The 14,431-nt window shown below is 43.7% G+C and overlaps 1 protein-coding gene across 2 annotated transcripts; it reads left to right on the forward strand.

Annotated features, from left to right (window-relative positions):
* Nucleotides 1-1,676: 1,676 nt before the first annotated feature.
* On the forward strand, nt 1,677-8,457 carry LOC543299 (glucose-1-phosphate adenylyltransferase small subunit, chloroplastic/amyloplastic). Of its 2 annotated transcripts, none has more exons than NM_001405779.1 (10): nt 1,677-1,815; nt 4,063-4,359; nt 5,268-5,537; nt 5,791-5,970; nt 6,171-6,274; nt 6,383-6,494; nt 6,708-6,806; nt 6,877-6,996; nt 7,822-7,939; nt 8,147-8,457. In NM_001405779.1, exons 1-9 carry the CDS (start codon nt 1,693-1,695, stop codon nt 7,936-7,938), a joined length of 1,422 nt encoding a protein of 473 aa, NP_001392708.1. In that variant the 5' UTR covers nt 1,677-1,692; the 3' UTR covers nt 7,939; nt 8,147-8,457. The 2 variants fall into 2 exon arrangements, with proteins under 2 accessions (NP_001392708.1, NP_001392709.1); NM_001405780.1 differs by lacking the exon at nt 1,677-1,815 and adding an exon at nt 2,545-2,958.
* The last annotated feature ends 5,974 nt before the right edge of the window (nt 8,458-14,431 follow it).

Raw genomic sequence — 14,431 nt, forward strand, 5'->3', positions numbered from 1 at the left:
TGATTCAAATTCAGGTTAATGAAGAAGTAAAGAAGTAAAGAAGGTCAGGTTGTCAGCTTGTGCATTATTTGGGGCTTACCCCAACGATGCCCGACAACACGTGTGGGCCAGGCCCTGGGGCTCCTGTCAGGGCAACAAACATCCACGTTTGCTGACCGGACTCATGCACAGGCATGCTGACGATCATACATCCAACACCAATGCATGACATAAAGTTAAGCCAGAGAAGCCGCTCTTCGTGAGATCAAGGAGAGCATTAAGAAGACCGACTAGCAGAAGTCCACCTTGGGAAGGCCTCCCTTGCCGGGCAGGAGAGCCTGGCTAGGCCGAGACCGCACCTGAGGACAGGTCCAGATTCGCCCCGGCAGGGTTGCGGGGGCCGCCAAGACCAAACCCCGCCAAGCTCCCTTTCCGGGGAACCTTCACCGAGACGCCACCACTCCACCTCATCACACCCAATTCACTTATCAGTTCAGTGTCAAGGAACCAAGCAACCTGGTGGAACCTATTAGGTACGTGGCAGCATAAAAGAGAAGGGATTAGCTTTGTTGACACCCGTCCAGGAGGCGTGTCAAGTTGATAAGAAGAGGATAAGTGGCGCGACAGGCTTGCCGGGCTTCACCCTCAGCACGACACCTAGCACAATATTTAATGCACTTTTTCCTAACTGCCACAGTTAGGTATGATAGCATTGTGAGCTATCTAATCACACCCAAATGACTGTTTTGCCACTGTGGTCACCCCTTAACCTATAAAAGGAGGCCCGAGGCAACCTAGCAAGGGGTTCATACATTCGATCACACAACACTTGTACGCTCACGTCACTCTCCCCGAGGCAACCTTGCCGGTCCAGAGCGCGTCGAGCCTTCGTGTTCCCCCAGATCAATCCACCACCACAGCAGGAGTAGGGTTTTACGCTGCAAAGCGGCCCGAACCTGGGTAAAAAGAGAGAGTCCATCGCCATGCCGTGTTGTCCCCTTATGTTTCTGCTCTTTGTGTAACGTGGTCGTCCCCATGCCGAACCAAAAAGGGGCACCCATGCCCCATAGGTGATTGTGCTTCCACGCCGACACGTCAGTAGTCATTAGCGAGGAGTAGCCTTTTTTGTTTTCTGTTGTGGGCTACCTGGATCCTTCCTTCAAGAGTTGTAAGCCGCTATGTAGGGTGGGCATCTTTGTCCTTTCTTTCATAAAAGTTGTACGCCATTTTTGGGTGTGTTCTCGAAAAAATGATCTATGTGTGCTTCTAGTATGACTAAACTTGTTGCCAATAAAGCGAAGAGCATATCTGGAACGCCAAGAACTTTACAACTTGTCACACAACAACTAAGTTCGTCGCACAAAGATATCCATGTGCGCTTTTTAATGTGGCTAAACTTGCTGCCAATAAAGCGAGGAGCATATCTAGAAAGCCAAAAACTTTACAGCTTGTCACATAACAACTAATTTCATCGCACAAAGATATCCATGTGCGTGCCTTTTTGTATGTGCTAAACTTGCTGCCAATAAAGTGAAGAGCATATTAGAAAGCCAAACACTTTACAGATTGTCACATAACAACTAATTTCGTCGCATAAGGATATCCATATGCGCCTTTTTATACGTGCATATACTCCCTTCACCTATAAATCAGGGAACAGTTTGCTCACACATCACTCAATATCTATATCCTTCCATTGCTTATCCCTCGGCAATGGATGTGCCTTTGGCATCTAAAACCTTCCCCTCGCCCTCCCCTTCCAAGCGTGAACAATGCAACATTGATGGCCATAAGAGCTCATCGAAGCATGCAGATCTCAATCCACATGTTGATGATGTAAGTAGTGACTATCTTAACCATGATTTCCATTTTCTATTCCAACTTGGTGTTTCATATGCAGTAATATTATTTCTAGAAAGTTCTAGGAAAGGATTCTTTAGGGCAGCTTCGAGCATAATTAGAAGATTTTCCACAAGAGCATGCATTGAATTAAGTAGTATGTTATTAGCTATTTGTGCACCTCACTTGTATGGAAAAAGGACTAAAAGTTGATCATGCAATGCTATTTTTTTTAGTGCTCCATCTTACTCCCTCCGTTCCTAAATATAGGTCTTTGTAGAGATTTCAACAAGTGACTATATACGGAGCAAAATGAGTGAATCTACACTCTAAAATATGTCTATATACATCCGTATATGGTAGTTCATTTGAAATCTCTAAAAAGACTTGTATTTAGGAACGGAAGAAATATATATTAACTTTCTTCTAAAATTCTTGTTTTTATTTGTTTAGATACAGATGTATCTAATACTAAAACGTAACTAGATACATTACGTATCTTAGATAAATCTATGACAAAAGTTTTGGGAGGGGGAGAGTATGTACTAGCCCGTCAAGTAGCAAAAATCCAAGTGACAAGATAATTAAGAGAAAAAAAGGTTTACAAGTGATATGTCCAAAATCATCGTGGTCATGTCCTACCCAAGGAGATCATTCCAAAAGTGCCACCTGCTGACAATCCCACTCACTTTCTCTCCCTCTCACTCCCACGCAGCACTCTCTCTCTCTCCAAAAGAAAAATGGGAAAAAAACTGAAAATGGAAAGATCTTGCGAAAAGATTAGTTAAATTTACTCAGCCACACTGCACCACTGGGTGTCAGGCGTATCTCTCCCTTCCCCCTCGTGATCTCTCGCCACGGGAGCCCCGTGACTCGAGCTCGTCATCCACCTCAATGGCGATGGCCGCGGCCGCCTCCCCCTCCAAGATCCTGATCCCTCCGCACCGAGCCTCCGCCGCGACCGCTGCCGCGTCCACCTCCTGCGACTCCTTCCGCCTCCTCTGCGCGCCGCGAGGACGGCGCCAGCGCCCACGCGGGTTGGTCGCGCGTTCGGCTCCGCGGCGGCCCTTCTTCTTCTCCCCACGTGCCGTGTCAGACTCCAAGAGCTCCCAGACCTGTCTCGACCCCGACGCAAGCACGGTACGTCGCCTCGCCTCGCCTAGGTGCGCAAATGCGGCGCTTGCCGCCTAGTCTTGTCGCGCCGCCCTGATCCGTTGCGTCCGTATCTTTCCGGATGAGAATTTGATGCATGCGGGAAATTATTGCCTCGGTCATTTAGATACGCAAATGTGATTCACGCCTTGTGTTCTCATGTGGACATTTCTTAGAGATGATCAAAAAATACTACTCTACTTTGCTAGCGCATAGCAGGAGCTTTCTGGCGACTAATCATGTGGACATTTTCATTGGCTCCAATTGTTTATTTTTACTAGATTTCAGCAAATGTGGCAACTGTGGACGTTTGTTGAACAGTCCTACTTAATCAATGGGTGTGGGTGTGAGCCCCATAAGAAATTCATAAAGAAGATGTCATGATCCATGGCATGTGGCTCTTAAAGACTACTAGGCAATCAGATCAAGTTCTTGGATTTTTCTTTTTAACTCGTTCAATTTTCTTCTTTGAGTTCTGCTTCAGTACACCCCTTTAGAAAAGATTACGATTTCGGATGTGGTGGAGGTTAAAACTTGCCCTTTCATTTTAATTAAAAAGGGTAGTAGAGTCTATCCACGTGGTTCAAATCAATGGTGGTTGCCTCTCTTCCTCACAAACCGTTCTGACATCAACACAACTAAACAAAGTAATACAACCAGGCGAGTTTTAGGCGATGATAGATTGGGGTCTTCTGTGCTGATGGAAGACTCTAATTGATGTGAAAAAGTTATACACAACAGGAAGAACTTGGATCATGTCTCAGCTGCAATGCTGAATTGCTGATTGAGACATCTGACGTCCGATTAAACCCATATTCGAAAAAAAAAACTGAACATAAGTTTCAGCTTGATTGGTAAATAAAAGGTCAGAACTATTCACCAGCCAGCCGGCCATTATCTACAAAAGATTGCTAGATATTGTAGCTCCAATTTATTGGATAAACTTGTTGCCCCATGTTGCATTTGTTCCATGATCTCTTTTGGTGGTAAACAAGCTGAACTCAATGCCAACCGCCTGGAACACTTGTTTCTTCGTTCTTTGTTTGATTTACTTTGCAATAGGCAATTGATGAGTTTCTGCTGTCTGTGCAGAGTGTTCTCGGAATTATTCTTGGAGGTGGTGCAGGGACTAGATTGTATCCCCTGACGAAGAAGCGTGCGAAGCCTGCAGTGCCATTGGGTGCCAACTACAGGCTTATTGATATTCCTGTCAGTAATTGTCTGAACAGCAACATATCAAAGATCTATGTGCTCACGCAGTTCAACTCAGCATCTCTTAATCGTCATCTCTCACGAGCCTATGGGAGCAACATTGGAGGTTACAAGAATGAAGGATTTGTTGAAGTCCTTGCTGCACAGCAGAGCCCAGATAACCCTGACTGGTTTCAGGTATCTCATTCATTGTTATTTAAGTGTTTTTGTTTAATCTAAAATGCGAGATTCATCTACTGATGATCATAATTTGTCTCGTGTTAGCATTTAGAAGAAGGCAAAATCTACAATTCCTTCATAAGTATGCATGATTGTATCATTTCACCACGAATGAATTTCACTAAGCCCTCTGTGAAAATCTCAGGGCCAGCCTTCCAAGATCCAGAATAAAAAAGAAACAAACTGTTCCAAGGCGTCATTAATATCCCTTTTTACAAAACCTTGATATAGATTATAAGAATTGTTAGTTGAATACTACCCTAATAGTTCTGTATTTATTTTTTCTTGATTGCATGCTATCACAAGACAGTTTTAAGCTCAAGTAGAGATGCTCAGAAATTTTCACGAATTGATTTTAACAGTGTTTCTGTATTATAGGAATCTGTTTTGTGTACCAGGATCTGGTCCTGAACAAGTTCACTAGTTACGAATTTAGAATTAGTATACGTGAATGGTTAGTGATGTAACTTTGATTTTGATTCTTATGAGCAATAGCCAGTCATCATCGTTTATAAGTAAACATAGCGGATCAAACTATGTTTCATATTTCATATGTTTGTCGCTATAACATACTATTCATCATAGTTTTTGGTTTAGATTGTGAGTGTTATACCACACAGCTACATGCAGTTTCTGCTAGTTTATGTCAAACCAGTACCCTACAGCGTTTTTCTAGATAATAAGAACCAAAGTCATGTCCGTGAGGACTTGAACCTGGGTGGCTGGGCTGTAGATCCACTCCCCTAACAAAGTGAGCTCTGCTCACTTCTTGATGATCATAAGCCTTTCTTATCAACATAAAGTGTTTCTAGGATCCCATGCAAGCTTTTGCAGGGTATTCACTTTGTCTTATCATCTTATCTCAGGGTACTGCAGATGCTGTAAGGCAGTACTTGTGGCTATTCGAGGAGCATAATGTTATGGAATATCTAATTCTTGCCGGAGATCACCTGTACCGAATGGACTATGAAAAGTTTATTCAGGCACACAGAGAAACAGATGCTGATATTACTGTTGCTGCCTTGCCCATGGATGAGGAACGTGCAACTGCATTTGGCCTTATGAAAATCGATGAAGAAGGGAGGATAATTGAATTCGCAGAGAAACCAAAAGGAGAACAGTTGAAAGCTATGATGGTACACTGACGCTGTGCCTTTCTAACTAATTTCAGATATACAGTTGTGAACCATCATTCATTACACCACAAAATCTCTTCTGTTGAATGCATTTACACCATGTTGCTGCCTGTTTTGATCTTGTAATGGTACACTGACGCTGTGCCTTTCTAACTAATTTCAGATATACAGTTGTGAACCATCATTTATTACACCAAAAAGTTCTTCTGTTGAATGCATTTACACCACGTTGCTGCCTGTTTTGATCTTGTAGGTTGATACGACCATACTTGGCCTTGACGATGCGAGGGCAAAGGAAATGCCTTATATTGCTAGCATGGGTATCTATGTTATTAGCAAACATGTGATGCTTCAGCTTCTCCGTGAGCAATTTCCTGGAGCTAATGACTTTGGAAGTGAGGTTATTCCTGGTGCAACTAGCACTGGCATGAGGGTATGCAAAGCTCATTGAGTTAGTAGTTTCCTTTCGCTGCTTCTGCTTTTATGATTTGAATCATTTTAGCTTCACAGAAACTGTCGAGTCATATGTTTATCGTAAGGAAGGGGATACAATACGTTATCGGATATGCAGTTCCATTGGCATTCATAGTTGTGATATGTGCTTCTTAAGAGTTTTGTTATTGTTGCCAACAGGTACAAGCATACCTATACGATGGTTACTGGGAAGATATTGGTACAATTGAGGCATTCTATAATGCAAATTTGGGAATTACCAAAAAGCCAATACCTGATTTCAGGTGTGCTTTCACTTTTTGCCTTGTGGACAAAAATAATGAAATTTCATGCATGTAAAGTGTTAGAATTGTCCCCTGTTGATTTAATGTATACGTTCAATTTGAATGCAGTTTCTATGACCGTTCTGCTCCCATTTACACACAACCTCGACACTTGCCTCCTTCAAAGGTTCTTGATGCTGATGTGACGGACAGTGTTATTGGTGAAGGATGTGTTATTAAAGTAAGTAGCCTTTTTCAGTTGGCTCTCGGTATGCTAACCTTCTTCAGGTGTTTCACTTCGTGCTAACGAACTTTAAGCTTTTAAAGTCATATTTCAAAACCATCTATACTTATTTATGGGCTGTGATTGTTATATCTTCTCTCAAGTGATTTTTGATGCTGTATGTAATAACGGCTTCTATGTTCCCTCTGCCTTTCTTTGCTGTCCACGTAGAACTGCAAGATACACCATTCAGTAGTTGGACTCCGGTCCTGCATATCTGAAGGGGCAATAATAGAGGACACATTGCTAATGGGTGCGGACTACTATGAGGTAAAATCAAACAGGTGTAATATGCTTCTGGCAAAGTGATGTACTCACCCTTTCTTTTGTTGTTCAACAGACTGAAGCGGATAAGAAACTCCTTGCTGAAAAAGGTGGCATTCCCATTGGTATTGGAAAGAATTCACACATCAAAAGAGCAATAATTGACAAGAATGCTCGTATTGGAGATAACGTGATGGTATGCCATATTAATATACTTATGGTTAAGCATCTATTGGTTTCTCTTTTTTTTTTCCACTGCAACACTGTCATACTGAATATGTAACTCGAACATAACTTTTCTCATGGTAATGTCCAAAATGCAACCATTATATAACAAGCTTTAGGCCTTGCCTAGTTCATAGGAAAAGTGAGAAAAAATGTAGGAATAAAATTTTCTTTTAGCAACACTGTTCAATCGTTTTGTTCAAAGGAAAAGTGGAGGAATGTTCCTTTGATCACATTTCGAAAAGAAAATCGCAGGAATTTTATAATCTACTTGACTTCCATCCTAGTTATCGTTCTTCATGTGCTTTGAGTTTGATTTGACTGTCTTTAGTGGATGGTTAAGACGTGCTGATAATGTCAAGGGAGGTTGGGGTAGACCATACTTGACATGGGAGGAGTCTCTAAAGAGTGATCTGAAGAACTGGAATATCACCAAAGATTTAGCCATGGACAGGGGTGCGAGTAAGTTAGTTGTCCACTGCCAGAACCATGACTTGGTTTCGATATCTTATGGATTTCAACTCTAGCCTACCCCGACTCGTTTGGGACTGAAAGGCATTGCTGTTGTTGTCCTATGTTATATTCCTTAGAACAAGGCTTATATTAGTGTGAAAAAGTTGTTTTGCACTTGCATTCCTATCCTATTTTTTGCCATTGTTCTTCTTCTATTCCTACGTTTTCATAATCCTGTGAACCAACCAAACATATCCTATATTGTATATCCATTTCCTTGAACATGATATCATGCACTGTGAGTTGTTTTTGGTAGTGATCTGGACTCGTTGGTATATTGTAGATAATCAATGTTGACAATGTTCAAGAAGCGGCGAGGGAGACAGATGGATACTTCATCAAAAGTGGCATTGTAACTGTGATCAAGGATGCTTTACTCCCTAGTGGAACAGTCATATGAAGTAAGTTGTCTCCTCATACACACCTCGGTGTCTGCAATCAGTAATGTTTTGCTTCAGAAACTATGAACATGCTGTAAACCAAACATGATGCAAATGCAGCAATACAGTTGGTACATGCAAACCATGCACTGGTATCCTATAAATTCACTTTGAGTTTTTTTAGCACTCTTCTTGTAAGTAGTTGACTCTGTTTGGGTTGCCCTGCAGGCAGATGTGAAATGTGTGCCAAGGGACAGGGCTACTTGCATCAGTCTGGAATCAACCAACGAGGCCGCGAAGAGATCATAAGAGCAATAAAAAGGAGTGCCATGCAAGGCACTTCTCCACCCTTTTTCCCCCTTGATGTATTAGGAACTGTGATGTACAAGCAACTGTGATGCACTTAGGCGAAGTGCCCCTGGATTCAGCTTTCTCTTTGCTTGTAGTTGATTTCCAGCAGACCATGCTATTTGTTGTATGGTTCATGTAAAACCTTGCGTTGCTTTTTATATAAAATGCGCTGAAAGCCTATTTCGCTATTGTAGGATCAGGTATCGAACGGGGTGAATGGGAGATTCCACAAATTCTTCGAAAAAACATGCGTTCACCTAATATAAGTCTGGTTGGAGGGGTCAAGATTAAACTGAGAAGACCAAGTATTCACCCTATTTACCTTGAGTTAAAGTCTTTGAGACATCGCCCAATCACTTGTGATATATCTTCAAGGTAATCTATTTGACATTCAGAGACATGTTCGTCGGCAGTCCACAACTATTCTTGGACGCTTTTGAATAGATAACCGTCTAGTGGATGCACAGTCAACAAGCGTAATAGGGTGAAGACAAATCGTCTAGTGGACAGGCCCGGGCCCATGGGTGTGCGACATGTGCGCTGGCACAGGGCCCCCAGTTTTGAGGGCCCCCAAATTTTCGAACAGTGCAAGATGGCCTGTACATCATTTCCGAGTAGAAGGCCCAGGTCGGTAACCAGGCACGCAACCCACTAAATGGCTCCATCGCTGACTCTCGTCTCTCTCTGTCCGCCACAGATACAGCTCTGGGACATGAGTGCAACCGCCGCCGCCGCGCGCACGCTCCATCACCGGCACGCAAGCACGATCCATCGCTTCATTCGCCGCTCCATCCTGCTGTATAAGAACTTGCTGTGCCACCCTACCGAGAACTTCATCGATATGGCAGTTCATCGGGTTGTCTCTCCTCCGCGGAGGAGCGCGATGGCGCTGCCCGTGACATCGTGAAGCTTTACATCTTGGTGCATCTTAAGTGCATGGAAGCCAACACGATGGGCCACTTGGGTCCCCTCCTTCCGGTCAGCTCATTCTTGACACTGGTTCAGCCTTGTTCATGTCCATAATTCATTGTATTTTTTGTCAGAAATTCATTCTTCTTGCTATGCAAATTTCAGTGCATGTGCTATCTCAATTTCAGTATTTTGTTGTACAAAAATTCAGGGTTAGTGTTGTCCAATTTTCACTGCATAGGTTGTCTAAGTTTTAGTTCATATGTTGTCCAAATTTCAGTATTTTGTTGTACAAATATTCAGCGTAGAGTTGTCCAATTTTCAGTGTATAGGCTGTCTAAGTTCTAGTTCATATGCAGTCAAAATTTCAGTGTACTCCCCTTGCTATTTTACTGCCATTTATCAAGTGGTTTGCTGCCTTGTATCAACTGTACCAGAGTTGGCTTTAACCATCTGTTTTTTTCTTTCTATTTCCCCGGTCATGCACGAGCTGGCCTTGTTGCTTCAAGCATGAATCTGCCGATGGTTTGAAATTTCTACTGAAACACAACCGTTCATGGTTTGAAATTTAAGCCTTTTTTGTGCTCTACTTTAGGTTACTCTGCCTAATGTTTTGTTTGTATCTCAGCCACCCTAAGATATGCCTCATTTTAGAGTTGGCACAGGGCCCCCGATTTTGCTGGCCCGGCCCTGCTAGTGGATGCACAGTCCACAAGCGTAATTGGGTGAAGACAAGTCGTCTAGTGGATGCACAGTCTAGTGGATGCACATTCCACAAGTGTGATAGGTTGAAGACAAGTTTATGAACAGTCCACAAGTGTACTAGGGCGAAGACAAGTTCTTCAGTGAAGCTCAATCACTTAGCAGATTTTAGGCTCTAGGGTTTCTCCTCTCTTAGGATTCTCTCAATCTCTCCGAGAGGATGGGTTCCTCGGGCAAATTAATTCTCTCACAGAGCAGTCAATTATCAAAGGTTGAAGTGGGTGGCCATTTATTAATTCTCTCACGAAGCAGTCAACCATCAAAGGTTGAAGTGGGTGGCCATTTATGGCCGAGAGCAATCCTGAGGGCTGATATGACCGTTTGAGGCGGTGGCTAGCCAACATACACGCAACACGTAGCATGCCACACGTCGCGAAATGGTCGCATTTCAAACGCAACCAATGACTTGACTTGCGGAACAAGTCAGTCGACTCAACTGGCGAGGACTTTCCCTTCGGCGTACCGAAGAATATCACCTCGGACACCGAAGAAAAACTATCCGCTCAAAAGAGGTATCCAAGTCTTCACTCAAAGAAATATATTTGGACTAAGCACACATCAGAGACCTCAATCTCAACTTTCACTTAGACCCCCTAATAGTACGGTTTGTCCTATGACTCAAATAGAAGAAAATTAAACTAGAAAACCAAAGTCTTCACTACACTTCGTATTCCTCACAACAAGTTGATTGTTCCTCGAAGAAGCATTCCAAAATTATTCATTGCCACAACAATTTTTAGGGGGTCATAACTCTCATATTAAACCTAATCCTAAGGACTTTCACCTTGTATACTCGCAAACACATCAGTCCTTAACTGTTTTGTCATCAATAATCCAAAACCCTCTAGGGGGCACTATATACACTTACAATCTCCCCCATTTTGGAAGATTGATGACAATACCAGTTAAAGCTTCAAGAGAGGACAAATTAAATTAAAAGTAAAAAGATATGAGGATTCTAAATTCAAAGACATAGAGATAGCTCCCCCTGAAGATGTGCATATTGAAGAATTTGCTTTGGAATGCAAATGCACATGATGCGTTAAAATTGTGGAGATCCTCCGTGTCTTGAAATTTGAGGGCATGCGTTGCATATAAGATAAACTTGAGAGGAATAATAAAATGCATACAACAACGATCTCTTAGGAATAACCATATGCATATAAGATAGCAGTTTAAACATGCACGAGGAATAACTTGTTTAATGGTTATATATGAGCACAACATAAAGAGTTTACAATGCGTTAAGAGATAAATCAAAGTAGCAAGCGTGGTAAACCCGAGGCAAAACCCGCCAAAGGAACCACGAAGCTATTAACACATTGATCTCTCCACCTTTGTAAACATGTGACCAAATAGGTTGAGAAACAAATGGCAATCTACTCGTCTGACCCACTCAAGGAAGATGCCAATGAAGAATCCAAGACGAGGAAGAAGTTGAAGTCGTGAGAGCGGTCGCGGTAGCTTCTTGGTCTATGACAAAAGTTGGACCAAATGGAGCATCTTGGTGTTGAGTAGCTGGATCAAAAAACGTCGAGATAGCAGTGCCATCGAGGACAATGTCATTAGGGCGACCATGATCCCATCAGAAGAGCTTGACTGAGTGACTGATGGTAAGATATCATGCATCCACATGACCCAGTGTGCTACAAATAGAGAACCTAACTCTATGTTGTTACATTGTTGACCTTGGATTATTACTTTTGTGTCGATTTGGCGTACTATCCCGCAGCAATGTGCAGGGTATCATCTAGTATCATCAGAAGCTCCTTGATGTCTACTTTCCAACCCAAAAAATTGTGCATTATTTGGTGCTATGTAGCCAAAGCTCTAACCATTTTGGTGGAAAGTGTCCAGGTTGTCAAAGCTGCGCGAGAATTCTATTTGGCTTTTACCTTGCCAAGGCAACCATGCATTAGCCAAATAGTTTCTTAATCGTTTTCACACCTTAGCTGGTTCAAAAACCTTTTTTGGTTCCACACCTATCCCAGGGGTTGTCCTGTGACGCCCCGTCTATAATCGTGCACTAATCATATACGCATCATGCACGATCACGAACGATGAATCACGTCAATATCAGAACACAACTCTATGACACAAATTTAAACATAAATCTTTATATTACAGGACAGGGCCATGAGGACCCAAAATACATAAGTCATCAAAGCAAATATTATCTGAGTACATATGTAGTTAGAAACATTTTGCCTTAAGAAGGCTGAGCAAAACAACGACTCTAGATCGAAAGGCAAGGCCTCCTGCCTGGGACCTCTGGACTACTCCTGGTCATTGGTCGCCACGTAGTAAGAACCATCAGGGAAATCTGCATCTGCGGTGCTACCAGCTGTTGCAGCAACTCGGTCGAATAAAAAGGGGAGCAAAGCAACGGTGAGTACTCATCAAAAGTACTTGCAAGACTTACATCAGATCTATACTAGATATGGATTGGTATCAAAGGAATGGGGTAGTATCTGTGGACTAAGCTGCGGATATGCCAGAATAAAGGGGGAGAAGTTCATCCTATCGAAGACTATATCTTTCAGCAGTAGAAGAGAGGAGCGTATATAGTATCATCTTATATCAACATTTAGCTATATTCCTGCCTGGAGATCCTCTCCTCGTCTCCCTGAGAGAAACGATCATCGGGGTACCTGTCTCTTCTCTGGGTGTGTTTTAAAAAGTATCCAGTTTTAGTTGTAAGAGGTCGGGATACAACTCCAAACTCATCCTGTTACCATGGACATGGCTATTCGAATAGATTACTTCCCTGCAGGGGCGGACCACATTACACGATACACTCGATTACCTCTGGCCGGACACACTTTTTCGAGTAATGTCCAGCCTCGGAAAATCGACATGCCATAGTCCTACCTAGACTCTCTAGAGAGGTCAACGGTCTAAATCTAAGCCCGAAGGGGTCATGGGCCGATCGCCCTAAGCGCTCTTGCACGCTGCGTGGACGACCGGGACCAATCCTAGCTATATCTCTATACAAAGCATGCACATACGGATCTCCCGGGCTCGTGCCGCTCAACTGTGATATCTGTAGAGCTTTCGGGAGAAAGCGTACGGCACCGATGGTCCCATATACCATTATCACGCACAGTGGTTGGTGCGTATATGCCAGTGGCAGTCTCAGATCAAATACCTAATCTCTTTATGCGTGTTATTATGAAATAACCATAGACACCGACCAGGGACCAGGCTCACCTCTCTCCTAGCTGGTTTCTACCTGCTGATGCGGAGCATCCCACGTTCATCCCCACGTACACTCCGACTACTCTCCAAACCCCAAGAGGACTTATGACGAGACCTCAACTATACGCCATTGGACACAAGGTGAACTCGCTCCTTTCTGAACCTTCACTTTCTACATGTGAGACATGGCTACTACCTCTAACGTGTGTTCTATGCATGATCAGGTAATTGGGGGAAAGCCACGAAGCCACCACATCCAACGGAAGAGCTACCGAGGACGCCAAGTACAAGGACCAAGAGAAGAAGCTGCCCGAAGCTACAGCCACCGGACGACCGACCCAGCCCGGACGTCCGGCCCCTAAAGACCCGAGCCGAATCTGTGGAAGACCGGAGCCAACGGACGACCGGAATCCATCGGACGTCCGACCCCTGAAGACCCGAGCCGAATCAACGGAAGTCCGAAGACCTACGAACGTCCGGACCCCCGTGAGCCTCCGGACGACCGGCACCTGTCGGACGTCTGACGCCTGTGCGTCCACCCGTGTGTTGGCTGAAGCCACTTACCCTTTCATTCACTTAGATTATAAATAGACCTCTCCCACCTCCTAGCTAGGGTTAGCATTGGTTTAGCTCATATTTTGTGTGAGAGTCTTGCTCATCCACTTGGTTACTTCTCCTCGGAGTTCATGACCTTTTCGGAGAAGATCCCCCAAGCAGATTCAAGACCCCTTCAAGGGAAGACAATCAAGACCTCCTCTCGGAGAAGAACGGTTCCCTTTGTATCCTCTACCCTTGTTGATTTTGGATCATGTGTTACCTTTTGCTTTCGGTGATCTAGCACTCGTGTGATTGATTCCTTGTCGGTTGAGCGTTTCTCTCGTTTTCCCCCATGATTCCCTTTGTTTTCTTCCGCTCGTTCTTCGTGTCTCCCCGCAGGATCCACTCCAAACGTGAAAGATCGGCACCTAGGGTTCCGCCCTACATCATCTTGGTATCATGAGCCACGTTGATCACGTTTTTGGAGTCCCTACCCCTCTTGTTCTAGCCTAATTTTGCTGTGTTCTTGCCTAAATCGGAAAATCCCCACCAAAAATAGCCCCAATTTTTTTGTGATTTGTTGGTTTGAGGAAGTTTTGTTGATTTTGATCCATGGATTTTCTTGGTTTCGAGTGGATCTAGCATCGCCCCAAGTTTCCCCATCTTCCATCCACGGAATCTCATCAATTTTGACCCCGAATCTCCATTTTCCGCCCAAAATCGCGCCCTGGATCTCGGATCTCGCGTTGACCCCGA

Source organism: Triticum aestivum, chromosome 7B (genome assembly GCF_018294505.1).
Source record: "Triticum aestivum cultivar Chinese Spring chromosome 7B, IWGSC CS RefSeq v2.1, whole genome shotgun sequence".
In the NCBI taxonomy this organism is placed as follows: domain Eukaryota; kingdom Viridiplantae; phylum Streptophyta; class Magnoliopsida; order Poales; family Poaceae; genus Triticum; species Triticum aestivum.